The sequence below is a fragment of the Stegostoma tigrinum genome, chromosome 2 (assembly GCF_030684315.1).
Source record: "Stegostoma tigrinum isolate sSteTig4 chromosome 2, sSteTig4.hap1, whole genome shotgun sequence".
NCBI lineage: Eukaryota > Metazoa > Chordata > Chondrichthyes > Orectolobiformes > Stegostomatidae > Stegostoma > Stegostoma tigrinum.
The window spans coordinates 8,095,389-8,117,230 of NC_081355.1; the positions used below are offsets into that span (position 1 = coordinate 8,095,389).

At 44.9% G+C, this 21,842-nt stretch overlaps 2 protein-coding genes across 3 annotated transcripts in view; both read right to left on the bottom strand.

Moving 5' to 3' along the window:
• Positions 1-443: 443 nt before the first annotated feature.
• On the bottom strand, positions 444-16,222 carry clec3ba (C-type lectin domain family 3, member Ba). Of its 2 annotated transcripts, XM_059652095.1 has the most exons (4): positions 16,119-16,222; positions 7,332-7,496; positions 3,854-3,952; positions 444-1,467 (listed from the first exon to the last, which is right to left on the bottom strand). In XM_059652095.1, the coding sequence occupies exons 2-4, from the start codon at positions 7,438-7,440 to the stop codon at positions 1,070-1,072; spliced, it is 606 nt and encodes a 201-aa protein (XP_059508078.1). In that variant the 5' UTR covers positions 7,441-7,496; positions 16,119-16,222; the 3' UTR covers positions 444-1,069. The 2 variants fall into 2 exon arrangements, with proteins under 2 accessions (XP_059508078.1, XP_059508088.1); XM_059652105.1 differs by lacking the exons at positions 3,854-3,952; positions 16,119-16,222 and having other exon boundaries at positions 7,332-7,570.
• A 1,132-nt stretch (positions 16,223-17,354) lies between these two features.
• The window catches only part of exosc7 (exosome component 7), a 37,995-nt gene continuing 33,507 nt past the window's right edge, over positions 17,355-21,842 (bottom strand). The window contains exon 8 of the mRNA XM_048548776.2: positions 17,355-17,556. Coding sequence (XP_048404733.2) covers positions 17,527-17,556 — 30 coding nt within the window. The 3' untranslated portion in view covers positions 17,355-17,526. The remainder of the gene's footprint in view (positions 17,557-21,842) is intronic.

Consider the following 21,842-nt stretch of genomic DNA (forward strand, 5'->3'; position numbering starts at 1 on the left):
GTGAATGTGTGTTATGCGATGTGTGTAGTTGCTGAAATCAATTTAGATGACAGAGACCGCGTTTGCGTGTGCGTGTGCAGATTTTGTGTATGAGTGTGGAGTGTGCAAGGGATGGGAGAGGTGGTGAGGACTGATACACACACACACCCCCCCACTACACGCATGCGTACACATCCTCACCAACACACACTCCACTACACGCATGCGTACACGCCCCCACGCACACACAACTACACGCATGGGTACACGCCCTCACCTACACACACACCACCACATGCATTTGTACACACACACACACACACACACACACACACACACACACTATCTCACTCAGATTCAGACACGCATTCATGCATGCACACACACACACACACACACGCACACACGCATTCATGCACACGTATATACACACAGTTGAATGGGAATACAATACAGCAACTTCCTTTGTTTTTGGATGAATGGATTTTATTTCTGGTTGGAACAGTAGCATGCATTACTGCGTTTACAATGGGCATGGCAAGAAACCTGGACTAGCCACAGGGCCAAGCAAGCTCTGAATTCCTGCACAGCTGAATTAGCAAATACACCACGACAAGGGGCAGCACAATCAGGCTGTACTGGTGCTTCAGTGTCAAAGCACCCAGGCACGGAGAGAGATTGTGGGTGCTGGGGGGGTGGGGGTTGTTTTCAAGCAACACAGCCACCCCTTCCAGCCATCCCTACTCTGCTCAGATCCTGATGTCTTTCTCTGTGTGGTGCAGCGGACAAGGGCAGGGGAGAAGGGTTTTATCCGTACAGCCTGTGGTAGTCATGTGGGTCCAGGATTGGTGACATCCTGGCATCAAGGCGGTTACCTTGGTATATCATCTCCAAAACAGACATAGTCCTGTTGGAGAACACAGAATGGACTCACCATGAAGGAATGAGGAGTACAGTAGACCCAGGTCAATGAGAATCACTTTGTATCTGTATCACTCTCCAGATATCATCACTGAAACAATAACCCATAAAGCATCAGTAGCGAGGCTAAACCAGTCAGGCTATACGTTGGGGTGAAATCCCACAATGCTTAAGTAACGTTAAATTGACAGAAGTAATTCTTCTGGCGCGCGCAGGACTCATCAAACCATTTGCCAACGGCCGTGCCTGACATAGCCACGCAGTTGGCCCTCGTGCCACCGTCCGGTTGGCGGCGAGCTGTCTCCCAGTTGGTGTAGTTGGTGGCCTGCCCTGACACATCCACCCAGTCTCCCTCAGTCCCTATGTCGGTGACGCCAATCCAGATGTCATGCTCGTCCCCCAGGGTCCTCCTGGCGTAGTCGTACAGCTCGTCGTTCTCGTGGTAGTCGTGTGGTGTGCTGAGGGTGCCCCCGTGCAGGATACAGTCATCGGCCGCCTCGTGGAAGTTCTTTTGTCCACTCATAAGGAGGAAGCACTTACGGTAAACCTTGATCCCTCTCAGGCACACTGGACAGAGAACACGGGGTGTGGGATGGGTTAGTGATAATGCAATGACTCGCTCCCTCTCACTTTCTAACGTAGGCGTTGTTGAGTTTACTTAGGAAGGGAGGCTTGTTTTGCTTGTTCTCGGAATGCACCCAACACCAGTTAACCATTATATAGATATCACACCATGGCCAGTTCTTGAGATCATTAAGTCAATAACATCATCACATTTGGTCAAACCAGATAAGGATAACTGTTTCCTTCTCTATGCAGCATGAATAAACCAGATGGAGATTTCCAACAACCAGCAATGGTCTGACATGGTCATCAATAGAATCTTAATTCCAGATTTTTATTGAATACAAATTCCATCATCAGCCTGAGGAGGTAGCCTCCCTTCACTTTTCCTATTCGTTCACAGCAAGTGGTGTGTCCGGTCAGGCCAGCATGTATTGCCCATCCCTAATTGCCCAGAGGGCAGTTATTGGTCAACCACATTGCATGTAACTCCAGTCCCACAGCAATCTAGACCAGTTGTTTTCTCTCAAGGACCTCAGTGAACCAGATGGGTTTCAACACAGTCAACAATCAATGTGGCCACCACGATTCTCTTAAAGCCAGATTTTTTTGTTTTAAAATTGAATTCAAATTCCTCCAGCTGTCATGGCAGGATTTGAACCTGGGTCCCCAGAACATTGCCAGGTTCTCTGGATTAACAGTCTAGTGATCGAACCACCCAGCCATCACCTCCATGATTGAGTTTTTACAACAGCCATTTCATTCATTGCTTTTCTGTGCCAGTTCACAAGTTATAAATATTATCACTCAGTTTCATTATTTGCCACACCATGATATTTGAGACCCAGCTGTTATACATCCATGACCACAAGGCGACCACATCGAATACACCCATCGAGTCACTTAGAGACTTTGTGTTGAACATATAAGACTCTGACACCGTTTGACAGGGTAGATACTGAGAGGATCTCTCTCCTGGAACTGGGGTGCACAGTTTCAAAATAGGGCTTCTCCCATTTAAAACAGAGCTGAGAAGGATTCTCTGTGAGGGTCATTACTGTTTGGAAATCTTTTAGCCACACAGCAATGGAGGCTGGGTCACTGAACACATTCAAAGACAAATTAAGACAGATTTTTGATTGGCAAGGGAGATGGTCAGGGTCAGGCAGGAATGTGGAGTTAAGGCCACATTTGAGATAAGCCATGATTTTACTGACTGGCAGAACAGGCCTGCTGGTCAGATAGTAGACCCCTGCTCCTGTGTCTTACATTCTTCAAGCATCCCAGGTTCTTCTACTCTTTGGCATTAGCCTGACTGAAGCCCGGTCTTGGTTCTTCACTGGAGTTCGAAGCCTGTGTAACACTGCCTGTGTTACCAAAGGAAATCATCTGTGACCAAGTCAGATTCCAAGATGGGAACTCCCTCAGCCCATGTTCCTGATGAACAGGGAGTCCAGAACCAGGGATCACAGTCTGAGGATTTGGGATAAACCATTTAGGGCTGATATGAGGAGAAATGTTTCCACCCAGAGAGTGAGGAGCCTGTGGAATTCTCTGTCAGAAAAAGCAGTGGCAGCCAAAACATTGAATGTTTTTAAGGAGGAATTGGATGCAGCACTTGGGGTTTAGAAGGATTTTATAAAAGGTGGGTGGGGGGGGTGTGGAGAAATAAGCACAAACAGTCTATTGTGTTGGATGATCAGCCAGGATTATAATGAATGACAGGGCAGGCTTGAAGGGCCTATCGCTGCTACTATTTTCTATGTATCAACATGGAACGGGGGGCAGGGATTAACTATCTGGCCCTATCACGTCCGCTTTGCCTTTCAGTAAGTTGCTGGCTCATCAGGTTGTGGTCTCAGCCTCACGTCCCTGTCTATCTCCCACAAGCCTTGACACCCCTCTCAATCAATATTAATGGCGTTCAGCCTTGAACAACTGCAATGATCCCAGTCTCCACTGCTCACTGACAGACAACATTCCAAAGATTAATGATCCTCTGAGAGAAGAAAGTCCTCTTCATTTTCACCATCTATAGTGGACTCCTTATTTTGAAACTGCATCCCCAATTTTAAATGCCCTAACACCGCCCCCCCACCCCCACAAAAGGAGGAATTATTTGAGCAGCTAGCTGGCAAACCCCCTCAGAATCTTATGTTTCAATAACATCACGTGTCCAAATGCGGATCGGCCCAACCCATCCAACCTTTCCTCATGAAACAAACCCCTCTATTCTAGGATGAACTCTTTCCGGTGCAAGTATTATCTCTCCTTAAGTAAGGAGATCCAAACTGTACAGGTTACACCAGGTACAGTCTCACAATTGTAAGGCAGACTTTCCCATTCCTTCACTTCATCCACAGCACCATCCCAGCCCAGTCTCCTTTACCTGTCTGCAGTGCCTGTTTCTCCTTCAATAGGTTCACCTCCTCAATGATCTGAGCAATCTGATTCTTGATGTCTTCAATCATACTTAGCGTCACCGTCGCTGTCCAAAGGTGAAGGACATGAAGTGAGTGGTCAGGCTGCAAAATGCTACGCATGCAGAAAATCAATCTAAAAATGCCAATGGGGAATGAAAATCAAAGATGTTTGCCACTCATACCACGTTGGTAGTAGAGGGGTGAATACCGCTGACAAAAGAGACATTTTGCCAATATTTTTCATGCGTCACAGGTATTTCTCAAGGATGCAAGGCTGTGCAGGAGCATATGTTATTTCTTCTATGCTTAAATAAACCACTCGATGAGCAAAACAGATTATCTAAATTGGTCGTTAATGTACCCATTAGCACACTTGAGATTGTTCAGCAAGTCGTGCCCAATCATGGAATCCCATTTAATAGCGGACATTTTGTTCTAAGTCCTGCAGGCATAGTTGTTTGGCTGTACTCTGCCTACGCTTCTGAACTGCTGTGATCTCCAGAATTCTTTGTTTTCAGTTCAGATTCCAGCATCTGCAATAGCTTATTCCTTCAACAAAAAGAATATATTACTCTGTTTAGTCTGTCAGTCATTGGAACATTAGCTTCTTACCTCACATCATACTGGCACTGAAAACAGTACCTATCTTGCATTTGGCTTGAAGAACACACATCTTGAACTTGGGCAACCAAGGTATTTTGTCACCAATTTATTTTTCATTTATGTTGGCTAAGAAACTGACTTTTTTTCATCAGTATAACTCAGTATAATTTTTATTCATTTATTTAAAGTGGGCTAAGTCACAGGTGGAGGATTCAACACTGGTTCATACACAGCACGATTTTAAAGAGTAGCAGGGTTTCTGTTCAAAGGGATACACTGCTGAAGCTCTACACATCAGGACCAAACACAAGAATCCCACATTTCAAATGATCATAACTTATGATACATGACAAAAGGGTGCTGATTGGTTGGCAAGTTGACTCTTAATGGGTAAGATATTGCCATGCAGAAAGGAACAATGAACATCGGGTCAGCAAGCTCCAGGGCATTGCCAAAAGATTGAATTTATACAGTCATTTAAACCTGCTCAAAGTTGCACACTTTCAGATCCGAAAGGAATATATCCCACCGACTCCCACAGCTACCTAGAATACACCTCCTCCCACCCATCCTCCTGCAAAAATTCCATCCCCTATTCCCAATTCCTCCGCCGCATCTGCTCCCATGATAAGACATTCCACTCTCGCACATCCCAGATGTCCAAGTTCTTCAAGGACCGCAACTTTCCCCCCACAGTGATCGAGAACGCCCTTGACCGCGTCTCCCGTATTTCCCGCAACACATCCCTCACACCCCGCCCCCGCCACAACCGCCCAAAGAGGATCCCCCTCGTTCTCACACACCACCCCACCAACCTCCGGATACAACGCATCATCCTCCGACACTTCCGCCATCTACAATCCGACCCCACCACCCAAGACATTTTTCCATCCCCACCCTTCTCTGCTTTCCGGAGAGACCACTCTCTCCATGACTCCCTTGTTCGCTCCACACTGCCCTCCAACTCCACCACACCCGGCACCTTCCCCTGCAACCGCAGGAAATGCTACACTTGCCCCCACACCTCCTCCCTCACCCCTATCCCAGGCCCCAAGATGACATTCCACATTAAGCAGAGGTTCACCTGCACATCTGCCAATGTGGTATACTGCATCCACTGTACCCGGTGTGGCTTCCTCTACATTGGGGAAACCAAGCGGAGGCTTGGGGACCGCTTTGCAGAACACCTCTGCTCAGTTCGCAACAAACAACTGCACCTCCCAGTCGCAAACCATTTCCACTCCCCCTCCCATTCTTCAGATGACATGTCCATCATGGGCCTCCTGCAGTGCCACAATGATGCCACCCGAAGGTTGCAGGAACAGCAACTCATCCCACCTCCTTGACCTGTCCGTCTTCCCTGGACTGACCTATCCCCTCCCTACCTCCCCACCTATACTCTCTCCACCTATCTTCTTTTCCCTCCATCTTCGGTCCGCCTCCCCCTCTTTCCCTATTTATTCCAGAACCCTCACCCCATCCCCCTCTCTGATGAAGGGTCTAGGCCCGAAACGTCAGCTTTTGTGCTCCTGAGATGCTGCTTGGCCTGCTGTGTTCATCCAGCTTCACATTTTATTATCTTATATTCAAACCTTGTAGCCTTTTTTGACAAACACGAGAGGTTGGGAAGCCTTTAGTTCCCCTATATTTCCTCCATGGCAATATCTTGGCTAATCAGAGTCAAGGTGCCAACAAATCAGCACTTTTCTCTACTCTGGAGTAAATTGTTGTGCTTATTGGAAATTCGGTATTCTTGCACTGTGTCCTGACGAGTGCAAGACAAGAAAGTTTAGAAGTATGTCCCTCTTTTCAGCAGTGTGTTTTATCTCTTAGTACTTACAGCCAGAGTATCTCATGGAATCACCTGTGTGTAGTGTCCGTACAAAACTCATTGTTACCTAGTGACTAATAGGGTCACATCCTGAACAGCAGGGAGGTCATTCTGCTCAATTGTTATGGTCCCTTTCTAATATGATCTTCCACTTTGGTGGAAGATTCACAATCTCCTCTGAATCAGAAGATTCTAGTTGAAGTCCCACTCCACTATGTGTGCACACAATCTCAGTGGCCAATCCTGTGCAGTATTGAGGGAGCACTGCACTGCTGGGGTTTGAATTTTTTCAGAAGCAATGCTAAGCTCTTCCAAGGTGAAGTATAAGATTCCACATCATCACTGCCTCAATTATCCTGCCTTAAGTAAACTCTGATCAATGGTCCCTACCATAACCTCTCTTCTGCTTTATTTCATGGAGATTATATTAGTTTTTAATCGAGAACAAGTGACAGTGATTTATAAGAAATAATGTAGCTCATAGTGGTATAATCACAACCAGGCACTAACCACATATCCACACAGATTGCAACTCAAATAAACATGTTTACTTGTAACATCCAGTGAGATTAGAGATCTTTAAGCATCAGGAAGCCTAATCACTGCCAACAAATTCTGATAAAAACTTCGTGATTTCATAAACAAAGAGGTGAAGATGTGAAATTTTATCACACAGCACTTTGACATGCATCTTCAGTTCTATTCACTCCACATTTATTTTCCGCTCTCCTTCCTGTCTGCAGCCCCATAACACTCACTTCAACCAGTCCCTTTCTGAAGCTCACATCCCTCACCGGCTGTGTGGAAATGCCTGCTAGCAGCTATTCAACTCCGGTGGACATCATAGTTTTGTAACTCCTGTGCCCTCACAGCCAACAGCTAGGGCTTATTGCTTTCCTTGTTACCTCCTCAGTGGAGGCAAGCATAGACCCAGGGCTTGGGTCCTTTGACCCCTAGCTAGCTCTGGAGTAAAACCCATCTTACCTCTAAAGGACGAGGACCCAGCTTACCTCTCTTTGGGGCCACATTCTTCTTTGGCTTCTTTTTGAGTGCCTGCTCACGGGTCATCTGCAGGAAGCAGAGAATCAGGAGGACGAGGGGAATTGCTCTCAGCTCCATGGTGTCGGAGGCAAGTGGATGGAGAGGAGCAGTCTTGCCCTGATTTATTCAAGGAACTGCAGGAAAAAAAAAGGTAATTGAAACCTTATGTCCAGTTGACACATCCAAAGAGAAAGGATTCCAGATCTCTACTTCTTATATATCCCCATTTATATATCCCCATTTGGGTAAGAAACATAACAGTGGGTTAGTTATAGTTTCTCAAATAAGAGCCAAAACAAACCACTGCAGCATCACAAGTTGCCAACTATCCCAATCCAAGAGATGAATCAAAAACTAATCATCCACAGGGGATATGTCAAGGCTTGGGCTTGATTCAACAAAAGGATGGGAGCAGGCAATACAGAGACTGCAACATGAGATCAGGTTATAGACAAGGGCCACACACACAACTGGAGCCATAACGGTTAGACAGACAAATTAATTGAGCAAAATTAGTTCATTTAAAAATTGAGTCTGAATGCATCACCAAGGAATGCTCAATAAAAAAAAGAAAGACAACAGTGAAGTGTGGGAATGGAAAAGTAGTGATTAATTGGTGAGCTGGTCCTGTCGGTGAGACAGATCCTTAGTGGCGTCAAGGTCCCAAGATTGACTCTGAGAAGATTGATGGCTTGAACTGGGTGAATTTAGAATCCCTACAGTGTGGAAGCAGGCCATTCGGCCCATTGAGTTCTCAATGACTCTCCGAAGAGCATCCCACCCAGACCTACACCACCTTCCCTAAATCCGTAACTCCACATTTCCCATGGCTAACCCACCTAGCCTGCATATCCCTGGGCATGATGAGTAATTTAGTACGACCAGTGCACCTAACCTGCACAACCTTGCCAGCTCTTATTTGTGAGAGAGAGGGGTTTTGCAGAATTGCACTGAGAAACTGTATAATTGGGTGCGGGCACAGGCTAGGTGAAGTCACCATAGTGCTATTAGGCCATTGGGCTGCTCTCTCATTAGGGAGAAACGACTGGTAGTGGTCACCATACCTCAGTGAGGGGTGAGTCAAGGAGAGTCCTTCAGTGTGACCTCAGCTAAAGCAGGAATTGAACTCATATTGTTAGCATCACATTGCATTGCAAATCAACCAGCCTGCCAACTGAGCTAACTGTCTCCAAGGGGGCAGGATGAGAAGACAGTCAGGTGGGGACATCGTGGAGGTTGCTGAAGCCAATCAACTCGGAGTGTGACGGAGCAGGTAGAGAGAGGTAACAAAGCCTTTTCAATGGCAGTCAGAGGGTACAAACTGCATGTGTGTTAGGGGAAACCTGACAAGGACAGAGCAGGCAGCAGGCCAACATCTAGATGCTTTTGTAGGGCACATTTAACATAGCAAGATATCCCAGGGAGGGGAACAGAGAGTTGGAAGAGCAGAGACGATAGACAACAGGTGCTGGAGTAGGCCATTCGGCCCTTCGAGCCAGCACCACCATTCATTATGATCATGGCTGATCATCCACAATCAGTATCCTGTTCCTGCCTTATCCCCATAACCCTTGATTCCACTCTCTTTAAGAGCTCTGTCTATCTCTTTCTTGAAAGCATCCAGAGAGTTGGCCTCCACTGCCTTCTGGGGCAGACCATTCCATATATCCACACTCTCTGGGTGGAGAAGTTTTTCCTCAACTCTGTTCTAAATGGCCTACCCCTTATTTTTAAACTGTGTCCTCTGGTCCTGGACTCACCCATCAGCGGAAACATGCTTCCTGCCTCCACAGTGTCCAATCCCTTGATAATCTTATACATCTCAATCAGATCTCCTCTCATCCTTCTAAACTCAAGAGTATACAAGCCCAGTCGCTCTGATCTTTCAACATATGATAGTCCTGCCATTCCGGGAATTCACCTCGTGAACCTACGCTGCACTCGGGGTCAGGAGAGCTCTGCAATTGGCTAGTCTTTGCAGATGTAATAGGTAGTGATGTGGTTTGTAGATGAGGATGAGGAATTTAAATCAAAAGGCTGATTCATAGAACATAGAACATAGAACAGTACAGCATAGAACAGGCCCTTCAGCCCACAATGTTGTGCCGAACATTGATCCTCACGTATGCACCCTCAAATTTCTGTGACCATATGCATGTCCAGCAGTCTCTTAAATGTCCCCAATGACCTTGCTTCCACAACTGCTGCTGGCAACGCATTCCATGCTCTCACAACTCTGTGTAAAGAACCCACCTCTGACATCCCCTCTATACTTTCCTCCAACCAGCTTAAAACTATGACCCCTCGTGTTAGCCTTTACTGCCCTGGGAAATAGTCTCTGGCTATCAACTCTATCTATGCCTCTCATTATCTTGTATACCTCAATTAGGTCCCCTCTCCTCCTCCTTTTCTCCAATGAAAAGAGTCCGAGCTCAGTCAACCTCTCTTCATAAGATAAGCCCTCCAGTCCAGGCCCAAGATGACATTCCACATTAAGCAGAAGTTCACCTGCACATCTGCTAATGTGGTATACAGCATCCGCTGTACCCGGTGTGGCTCCCTCTACATTGGGGAAACCAAGCGGAGGCTTGGGGACCGCTTTGCAGAACACCTCCGCTCAGTTCGCAACAAACAACTGCACCTCCCAGTCGCCAACCATTTCCACTCCCCCTCCCATTCTTTAGATGACATGTCCATCATGGGCCTCCTGCAGTGCCACAATGATGCCACCCGAAGGTTGCAGGAACAGCAACTCATATAGAAAATCAATGCATTCTGGAGTAGGTAACCCTGGAGAGAGTGGTGGGTAGGATTTTGTGCAGGATAAGACAGGGCCAACGAGGCTTTGAAATCCAGAAAACAGGGAATGAAGCTAAACTCTAAAATTAGAAAGGTATGGTGCACTACAGTTAGAAAGGAGTGAATTAGAGGCCAAGTTGAATGATGTTGCTCGAGTTAGGAGTGTGTTACCTCCGTTATAGTTTTAGGTAGTTAGGAGCTGAGAAAGATAACTGATATCAAGTGGAAGTAGCACATCTGGATCTAAAAGGGCTGCTCCAGGGTGGAGCTAACCAGACATCAGCTCTGCTTTGGAGTCTATTACCAAGGCTGTGTGGGAATGGTTAGTAGTACCAGCAATGTGAATGCACACTTCAGTTGATTCTGTCTCACAAGTGACCAATATGTATCTTAGAGATAATATAACTAGCCACTCAGTAATATGTAATAAACATATATTGTTTAACTAAGACAGAGTCCATTTTCTGCCTAAGATTTCATGTGGACATCATTCCCCACATGGTATCAGTACCTTAGACTAATACTGGTGAGAAAGACCAGTGGCAGCAAATCTATGCATAAAATCCAGACGGCTCAGGTAGATGTTCCTGACAATATACATGATGGCAGTGATGGGACCACTGTTGTAGAAAATACGGTGAACTGTGGTGTGGATTTATCCAGACCGTGCCAGGTTGAAGGAATCTTTAACTTTACTCAAATCACAGGCAGCAAGAAGAGAAATTCCCAGACAGAGAGGTGTGAGGGTCTGAGATAACAAGGTGTAGAGCTGGGTGAACACAGCAGGCCAGGCAGCATCAGAGGAGCAGGAAAGCTGACATTTCAGGTCAAGACCCTTGGGTCTGATGGAATATTCTGCAGCTTAAAAATCACACATAGCTTGTCAGTTTCTGTGAAAGCAACAGACAGCAGCAAAAAGAAACCATATCACTAAGCCTGCCTGTAAAATCTCAAATCAGCTATAAACAGCAACAAAAAAATTTAAAAAGCTGGTGAAGACCAAGCGGAATCTTACCAAAGCCATAAGGGGAAGAATCTGCATCATAACCCTGGGATACAGTAGTTGATATTGGACACCCAATTTGAATTAAGTCTCTTTGTGGAGGGGTGAAGGAGAAGATTGGTTCAGCCACAGCACTACTGATCAAGCTGGTCGGGTCCTAAAGGACATAGCTGCTAGAGTGGGTCTGCGGCAGGTGGTGACGGAACTAACAAGAGGGAGAAACATATTTGACCTCATTCTTACTAATCTACCAGCTACTGGTCCATCTGTCCATGATAGTATCAGTAAGAGTGACCATCGCACAGTCGTTGTGGAGATGAAGTCCCGCCTTCACATTGAGAATAACCTCCATCGTGTTGTGTGGCACTATCACCATGCTAAATGGGATAGATTTCACACAGATTTAGCAACTCAAGACTGGGCATCCATGAGGTGCTGTGGGCCATCAACAGCAGAATTGTACTCCAATACAATCTGTAACCTCATTGCCCAACATATCCCCCACTCAACCATTACCATCAAGCTGCGGGGATCAACCCTGGTTCAACAGAGAATGCAGGAGGGCATGCCAGGAGCAGCACCAGATGTACCTGAAGATGAGGTATCAACCTGGTGAAGCCACCAAACAGGACTACTTGCACGCCAAACAGCGAAAGCAGCAAGTAACAGACAGAGCTAAGCGATCCCACAACCAACTGATCAGATCTAAGCTCTGCAGTCCTACCACATCCAGTCGTAAATGGTGGTGGACAATTAAACAACTCACTGGAGCAGGAGGCTCCACAAATATCCCCATCCTCAATGATGGAAGAGCCCAGCACATTAGTGCAAAAGATAAAGCTGAAGCATTCGCAGCAACCTTCAACCAGAAGTGTCAAGTGGGTGATCCATCTCGGCCTCCTGCAGTGGTCCCCAGCATCACAGATACCAGTCTTCAACCAATTTGATTCACTCCATGTGATATCAAGAAATGTTTGGAGACACTGGATACTGCAAAGGCTATGGGCCCTGACAACATTCTAGCAATAGTACTGAAGACTTGTGCTCCAGAACTTACCAAACCCTAGCCAAGCTGTTCCAGTACGGTTACAGCACTGATATCAAACGTACAATGTGGAAAATTTCCCAGATATGTCCTGTACACAAAAAGCAGGACAAATCCAAACTGGCCAATTACTTCCCCATCAGTTTCCTCTTGATCATCAGTAAAGTGATGGAAGGTGTAGTAACTGTGCTATCAAGCAGCACCTGCTTAGCAATAACCTGCTCAGTGACGCCCAGTTTGGGTTCTGAGAGAGCCACTCAGCTCCTGACCGCATTACAGCCTTGGTTCAAACATGGACAAAAGAGCTGAATTCCAGAGGGGAGGTGAGAGTGACAGCCCTTGATATCAGGGCTGCATTCGACCGAGTCTGGTATCAAGGAGCCCTAGTAAAACTGGAATCAATTGGTATCAGGGGGCAATGCTCCATTGGTTGGAATCATACCTGACACATAGGAAGACAGTAAAGTGTGAAGCTGGATGAACACAGCAGGCCAAGCAGCATCTCAGGAGCACAAAAGCTGACGTTTCAGGCCTAGACCCTTCATCAGAGAGATGATGATGAAGGGTCTAGGCCCGAAACATCAGTTTGTGCGCCTGAGATGCTGCTTGGCCTGCTGTGTTCATCCAGCTTCACACTTTGTTACCTTGGATTCTCCAGCATCTACAGTTCACATTATCTCTGATCACATAGGAAGATGGTCGTGGTTGTAGGAGGTCAATCATCCCAGCTCCAGCTGCAGGAGTTTCTCAGGGTAGTGTCCTAGGCCTGACCATCTTCAGCTGCTTCATCAATGACCTTCCCTCCATCACAAGGTTGGATGTGGAGATAATTGCACAATGTTCAGCTCCATTCATGATTCCTCAGACACTGAAGCAGTCATGTATAAATGCAACAAGATCTGGACAATACCAATATGATGGCCATCACCAATGAGAGACAATCTAACCACCACCCCTTGACATTCAATGGTGTCACCATCACTGAATCCCTCATTATCAACATCCTGGGAGCTACCATTAACCAGGAACTCAACTGGACTCACCACATTAACAGAGTGGCTACAAGAGCAGGCCAGAAGCTGTAAATACTGTGGCGAGTAACTCACCTCCTGATTCCTCAAAGCCCGTTCACCATCTACAAGGCACAAGTCGGGAGTGTGATGGAATACTGCCCACTTATCTGGATGAGTGCAGCCTCAACAACACCGAAGAAACTTGGACACCATCCAGGACAAAGCTGCATGCTTGATTAGTATCACATCCACAAGCATTCACTCCCTCCACCACCGATGCTCAGTAGCAGCAGTCTATATGATGTACAGGATGCACTGAAGAAATTCATCAAAGATCCTCAGACAGCACCTCCCAAACCCATGACCACTTCCATCTAGAAGGACAAGGGCAGCAGATGTATGGGAACACCACCATCTCCAAGTACCCCTCCAAGTCACTCACCACCCTGACTTGGAAATATTCTGCCATTCCACCACTGTCGCTGGGTCAAATTCCTGGAATTCCCTCCCTAAAAGCATTGTGGATCAACCCACAGCAGGAGGAATGCAGTGGTTCAAGAAGGCAGCTCGCCACCACCTTCTTAAGGGCCACTAGAGATGGGGAAGAAATGCTGACCAGCCAGCGGTGCCCACATCCCACATGAAAAAATGGATAGAAAAAGGAATTTTCAGCTGGGAAGCTAAAGGCAGGCTTGAAATGCTCTAACAAACAAATTAACAGTAAACTATTTTACAATATGATAAAGGGCTGTGGTGAAAGCTTTGTTAAAAAAGGACACTCTTTAAGAAAATTGGGAAAACAGTAGTATAACGACTAAATCGCATAGAAAGATCTAAGGCAGAATTAAAGTTTATTTAGAGGGAGGCAGTGGCTGAGTGGCATTATTGCTGGGCTGTTAATCCACAGGCCCAGAAAACATACAGGGGGAGCCAGGTGTGAATCCTGTCACAGCAGGTGGTGGAATCTGAATTCAATAAAATACCTGGACTTAAGAATCTGATGATGTCCATGAATCCATTGTCAACTGTCAGGAAAAACCCATCTAGTTCACTAATGGCCTTTAAGGAAGGAAAGTGCCATCCTTACCTGGTATGGCCTACATGTGACTCCAGACCTACAGCAATGTGGTTAACCCTGGGTAATTTGGGATGGGCAATAAATGCTGCCTAGCCAGCAACACCCTCAACCTGTGAATGGATGACAAAATAAAAAACTTTCATGAAGCAAAAGTAAGTTTTTGTTATTGAACTGAAAATATTCCTTCAGCAAGTAATTTCAATGTGATGCTTTCATTTCAATATAAAACTGTATGAAAAGGAGAGATCAGAGCGCAAGGGCACGGCATCGGAGTGAAGGGGTGACCTTTAGAACCAAGATAAGGAGGAATTTCTTCAGCAGAGCATGGTGAGGCTATGGAAATCACTGCCACAGAAGGTTGTGGAGGTCAAGTCACTAAATATATTAAAGACAGAGATCGATAGGTTCTTGATCAGTGAGGTGATTAAAGGTTACGGGGAGAAGGCAGGAGAATGACATTGAGAAAAATGTATAAGCCATGATCAAACAGCGTAGCAGATTCAATGGGCTGAATGGCATAATCCTGCTCATATATCTTATGGTCTCAGATAGACTTTAAAAATCTACATAAAGAAAAGAAAGCTCTTAAGGATAAAGTTTTGTTGGCAATTCACCTTCTTTGTCCAGCAATGAAAGAAAACTTTTAGAAAATTTGCTGAGGAAGATTTAACATTTAGTTCATTTTAAATTGAATGAGTAGTAACATCAATTACATCTACCAAAAAAAAACTTGAAAATTCTTGCAACTGTTTTCAAGGAAATCATTTAAGTTAGAGAAACAACAACAGATACATATAGACTTTGCAAAGATTTTTAAAATCACGTCTCCTTCAGACAAGGAATTGAACTGAAGTATTTGAGAGAGACAATTCATGTGCTATAGAATTTGTTTCAGGATTAGAGAAGAAACCCAGGGAAGAGTCAGTGAACTTACCACTTAACTCTGTAGGTCCACTTGCAGATCATGTTTTAAAGTGACAAAGTGTAACAGAAGAGAGGCAATGGAAGTGCAATCGTGATGGCCTAGTGGTATTATCATTGGAGAATTAATCCAGAGACATAGGTAATGCTCAAGTGTCTGGGTGCAATCAAGAAAAGCTGGAATTAAGAGTCGAATGATGACTACGAATCCATTGCTGATCGTGGCGAGAAAAACCCATCTGGTTCACTAATGTCCCTTACCTGGTCTGGCCTACATGCAACTCCAGAACCACCGCAAATGTGAGTGACTCTGAACTGCTCTGTGGGCAATTAGGAATGGGCAACACATGCTGGCCTAGCAAGTGATGCCCTCATCCCATGAATACATTTTTTTAAAAAAGAACATTTTTGGCAATTATCTTATATCAAATGCCAAGCAAATAATAGACAGGAAGATTTATTTAAGAATGTTAATCGATGTTTTACACAAAGCCAAAATCTTATGATTAAGGTCATTTATGATCAGGGCTAATTTGAGATGGAATTATTGGAATCCCGGATACCTTTCTGTCAGGTACGTTACAGTCAAAAGAGGATTGATCCCGCACTGAAAAGAGGTGCTCGGGTAGTGGTAAAAGCTGAAATCTGAAAGTGAGAAAACAATGGGAACGTTCACCCAGAAGGGATTTGGAACTCACTGTCTAAAAGGATGGTTCAGGCTGGAATCCTCAAGACAATTTAAAAAAAAATCAAATGACATGGATACAATGGGCCAAAGAGCCTTTTTTATGCTTTGAAAAATCTATCATTCAATGAATGACAGAGCAGTCTCGAGGAGCCAAATGGCCTACTTCTATTCCTTGTTTGCATGTTCTGTTCTGTATCTTACATCCTCACCTTGATGCATGTGCCAATGTGAGCAGATCTTTCGCATCACAGTTAAGTCTGTTGATAGCTGTGGCCAAAATCCAGCGCACACTTTCCAGCAAGGTTCCTTGGACCACAATCAGAAGGATGTCATGTTGGCCATGGCTTTCCTCGTGCCAGTTGACGGCACAGAGGTTGATCGCACATGCATGGTACTGAGGTTGATAGGGGTTAGCACAAACCAGGAATCAGTTTATTCATCTCTGACACAGTTTCACATAAGCTCACAGCAGGGAAATGGGGACACTCAGCCCATTTCTCTGGATCTGACATTTTAAAAGGGCTGCCTAGTTTTGCCCCACATTACCCCCTGCCTTCTCCCCCATGTCCCTGCAGGTTAATCCTGAGCTAACCTGAACATTAACTTTGCTCCTCTCTCCACTGATGCTGCTCCAATTGTTTCCAGTATTTTTCTGGTTTTATTTCGGTATTTTTTACTGATCTGTACTGGGAGGTTCTCAAAAAGGCGGCGGCTCCCTGGCAGATGCAAGCAGTCCATTGAAATTCATCTTCTAAACAATCCACTGCAATTACTGGATTTTTCCACATATTTCTACACAGATGGATGGGAGAAAGTGGTGGAAAGATCGAGAAGGAGAGGGCACAGACTCAAGGCAATTGGCAACAGGAGGTGAAACCGACTTACTCAGCATATGATCTGGAACAAGCTGCCAGAGTGTGCACAGGGGCAGCTTCAATCATAGAATCCCTACAGTGTGGAAGCAGGCCACTGGCCCATCGAGTTCACACCGGCCATCTGAAAGCATCTCACCCAAACATGCCCCCCTCTCCTATCCCTGCAATCCTAATCCATCTAGCATGCACATCCCTGGACTCTGTGGGCAGTTTCCCATGGCCAATCCACTTAACTTGCATATTGTTGGATTGTGTAGGAAACCCACATAGTCACAGGTAGGTTGAGCAAACTCCACAAAGTCATGTGCCCGAGGGTGGAAGCCAAGCCGGTCTTCAGTGCTGTGAAGCAGTAGTGCTTACCACAGAGCCACCAGGCCGCCCCAGTCAAGACTTAAAGGGTGGGAGAAGGCATGTTTTAACAACAGCACACTCAGGAGAGCGTGCACACAGGCAGCAGGGGCTGAATGGCCTCCTCCTGGGCTGAGACACTCTGGTAATTCTGACCTTACTCCTCCTCTACCCTCTCCTCCCACCTTATCTATCCCCAAACAAGATCAAGCCTTGAAATGAATCGAGAATGCTGTGTTGAATTGTTTCTTTTGCATAGCAGTGTGAGCCTGCAGAAACATCGGTGGGTTTGCTTGAAACCGAGACATTCGGGCAGGCTGAGGGCTTCAGAATGTTCGAGAATAGCTTCTTCCTGCTTTCACAACAGCTGCAACGCCTTTAGTTCATCCTGGTCTCAACCCAGTCTGGAAATGTGGCAGTCCGCCTACAACAGGAAGTGAGGTACAAAACAAGTAGAGTTCATGATTATTCCAGTCTGTTCTCAATTATTGCAAGAATATCTATCCTCCTCTGACCACAGAGCTCCTTTTCTGTGAAGCAACAAGTTCTGCTTTGAGACTAAATTGGTTGTTTTCTGAGCAGGTTTCACTTTCTTTCGGGAACCCTCCTGTGCAGTGGAATGTTCCACAGTCTACCTGATCCTGCCCGGGGAACAGAATTAGGCTCACTTCAGAAGAATGGTCACTAGACCAGAAACCTTAACTGTTTCTCTCTCCACAGACCTTTTGAGTTGCTCCAGCGATTTCTGTTTGCGTCAGAATTAGGCTGCAGTGGTGTGGGGCAATGCTTTGACACCCACATTTTACAAAAGGCAGTTTGCATCTCTCCAGCCTATCACACCAACCCAACAAAGGGTTGTTGTTTCTACGTGTTAAACCCTGAATTGATTTAACTCTGTCATTTTCCCCGCTCCTTTCCTTGCATAGGTCATTGTCATTTTCATTGCAACAGTGACAGCAATTCAAAACTCCTTCAATGTTGCAAAGAGCTATATAATTCTCTGCATTTACCAGTTGAAAAGGGCAAAACATGGAATTAATTCTGACTGCCTGGGGGTGGGGATGGGGTGCAGTGTCATTGCCCAATATGACCATCCTTCAGGAGAGATGTCAATGCCGCAGATGAAGAACTTCAGTTTCATGGCAAAACTGAGTGAAAGCTGAGTTTGTTCTCTTGGGAACAGAGAAGGTCACAGGGCAGATTTAACAGAAATCAGGGGACTTTGACGCAGTAAATAAAGGCAGGCTGTTTCCACCGACCAAAGCGTTGATAATAGGGCTAGAGATTTCTAGTGATTAGCAAAAGAATCACGGGGAACACAAGATTAAAACAAAAATACCGTAGCAAGTTGCTGTGATCTGGGATCCACTGATTGAAAGGGTGATAGAAACAGTTTCAATAGTGACTCTACACCAAATCTGCACCAACCACTTACTGAGATCATGGCTCATCTAATAATTCCTCAACTCCACTTTTCTCCGTAAACCTTTGTTCCCTGACAGATTAAAAATCTGTCTACCTTAGTTTTGAATATACTTAATGACGCAGCCTTAACAGACATCTGAGGTAAACACAATTAATTGACTTAATTTAAAGAATTTCTCAGAAAGGCTTCCTTCTGTGCTATTACACTTCTGAGATTCCGTGAAGCCATAAAATTGAAATATTAATTTTTGTTTCATTGCTAATTACCTCATTGCTCATGAGTGACCCATTTGCAAGCAGGTTTTATAGATAATCCTTATTGAGGACTAGAAATATCACATTCTATATTGCAACATTTATTTATAATAGAAACAGTGACAGGTTTTGATAGGAGATAAACCTGCCATTAGCTATTTCACAAAATGGATATGTTATCAGCTACTTAATGATACCATCAATCATATGCCATGTCATTTGTTGCAATATCACAGAGACCTTGCAAACAATTAAATATCACTGCATAAGGTAACAGTAAAGTGATTTTAGTCCCAGATCATTGTAGGGCTGCTCTCTCATTAGAAAGACATGATTGGTGGTGGTTTAACCTGAGGGTCACCATGCCTCAGGTGAGGGGCAAGAAGGGGGTATTTCCATGGTAACATCAGCCAGCACAGGAATGGAACCCATGCTGTTGGCATCATTCCAAATGAGCTAACCCACTCCCTATCAATACAGTACTTAAAAGAAAGATGTGCTGAAGCTTTCATGCACAGAGGTCCATTCTTTGCAACAGAAGCAATATATTCAATCTCTGCGATAATAAAGTGTGAAGCTGGATGAACACAGCAGGCCAAGCAGCATCTCAGGAGCACAAAAGCTGACGTTTCAGGCCTAGACCCTTCATCAGAGCTCTGAAACGTCAGCTTTTGTGCTCCTGAGATGCTGCTTGGCCTGCTGTGTTCATCCAGCTTCACACTTTATCATCTCGGATTCTCCAGCATCTGCAGTTCCCACTATCTCTGATACATATTCAATCTCTGCATTCTTTCTGCATTACCCAAAATCCTGTTTTTCTCACCGTGCCAGCCAATCATCATACCTTCTCACCTGTAGTATGAACTGGTGGGATGACTCAAAATTTGGCATTCTTGCATTTGTCCTGATGAGTACGGGATAAAAATTTGGGCGACAATTTTTTTTTAAACAACATTCCAGTTTTATACAGGAATAAAACTGTATTTCACTTTATATTTATTTCACTTTATAACAAGAAGTATTGATCCATTGATGATTATTTCAGATCACTGATACTGGACCTCTCTTCAGACTCAGGAAGTGGAAATGTAAGGGTAAAATTTGCAAACAACAGTAAAGTGGAGGGTAAAGCTAATAGTGTGGAAATCTACAAAAATATTCACCAAGACAGAAACATGCTTGCAATGGGTGGTTTTCAATGACAAACATAATTTGATATAGTCAAATGCAAGGCTGACCCTTTTATTTGTTTGTTCATGGAGGCTGACCATTACTAATTGCCTTCAGGAAGTTGCTGGTTAGCCACCTTCTTCAACTGATGCAAACCACAGGCTGTGAAGATACCCACAGTTCTGTCAGGGAGGGAGTTCCAGCAACAATGAACGAACAGAAATATAGTTCCAACACAGGATGGTGTGCGCCTCGGACAGGAACGCTCAGACAGGGACAAGGCCAGGGTTGGAAAACACGGACATGGTGTTGCTGTTGGCCAATGGCATCAGTCCTACCTCCCAGACCCAGAAATGGTGGCTCTGCCTCCAACCTGGGTACAGTGGGACTCCAAGAGCTCCAAGCCCCAGTTACTGAGGTGATGTACTCCTTGGCCTGAGTGGTGATGTTGCAATACCTTTGCTGCCTTTGTCCTTCTAAGCGATAGAGGTCACGGCACTGGAAGATGCAGTCGAAGGTTTCTTCTGTAACATTCAGCATTTGCTTGATTGCTTCAAGCAGTCTTCAGGCCTGTTAAGTGCCAATCTTTTCCAGACCCTCTAAATTTCCTAAAAAAAAAATCCCAAATCCTTCAAAATCGGGAATCCTAATCGAGCCAGATTTGTAAATTTGCTGCAGAAGTGGCACCGGAGCCCTCAGTTTGATAGAATTTGTCTCCAACGTTACAAATCACCATAAAAATCACATCCTTAGGGAATCACCGCTTTGTTACTCAAAGCTCTTATGTAAGCAGAAAATTCAGCTGGATGGCCATAGGAAATGCATCAGCCAATATTTTCCCACATCCAGCAATGCTTCACACAGGCTATAATAGATTCCAGATGTATTTAATAATATATGAAACAAAACATTACAAATTCAGATTAGCATGCTTATTCTTTAGAGGCTGTGAGCCAAATGGGGGGGAATGAATCCAGCTGAATTTATGGATATGGCAACTATCCATGCAAGTTCCATGTAGTATTCCAACATATGGCAACCATAGAAACAGCAAACAACAAATATTAATAATATATGAAACAAAAGATTACAAATTCAGATTAGCATGCTTATTCTTTAGAGGCAGTGGACAGACTGCGGGGGGGGGGGTTGGAATGAATGCAAATATTACATTTTCTTTCATCATTTAAGATAAAATTCCCTTCCCTTTTTTTCCCTCCCAGGTCATCTATCACTTGGAACAAAACATGGTAGAAATAAAGGATAGCTTTAGGGTGACATTGCTGACTCAACCCTCACAGATCCGTATCTTCCCAGATAGAACAAGGGGGCATCGTTTGAAAATGAGGGGTGTCCCATTGAAGACAGTGATGAGAAATAATTCCCTCTCCAAAGGCTGAGACTCTGTAGCCCAGAGAGCAGCGAAGGCAGCATCCACGAGTATTTTTAAGGTAGATGTAGATAAATTCCAGTAAAAGGTTATTAGATGGGTAGTGGAATTCAGGCTTCAATCAGGTTAGCCAACATCTTATTGAATGGCAGAGCAGAATTGAGGGGCTGAATGGCCTACCTCTCCTAATTTGTTTGCTTCTTTCTAATGGACATTACTGTGTACGTAATCTCGGTGTGATGACCCACTGCTAAGAAATGTTCAGCATGACTGACAACAAGATAACGGAGGGCACATTAGATCTGAAACACAATGTTAAGATAGCTGCTCATTTAATGACAGCAGCTCCATTTAAGCGTCACACAGCACTGATGATGAACTTCAAACTGCCACAGTTCACTCTACACTACTTCCATAACCCTAAACACATCGAACACATCAATGAGGTTGCCACCACCAGCAGCACCCCC

Excerpts from the sequence above, each read along its gene's own strand:
- clec3ba (XM_059652095.1), bottom strand. The coding sequence starts at position 7,440 with ATGGAGCTGAGAGCAATTCCCCTCGTCCTCCTGATTCTCTGCTTCCTG. Across the intron at positions 3,953-7,331 it reads GAATGTGGCCCCAAAGAGAG|CGACGGTGACGCTAAGTATG; the intron begins GTAAGCTGGGTC and ends ACCTTTGGACAG. Across the intron at positions 1,468-3,853 it reads GAAACAGGCACTGCAGACAG|TGTGCCTGAGAGGGATCAAG; the intron begins GTAAAGGAGACT and ends TTCTCTGTCCAG.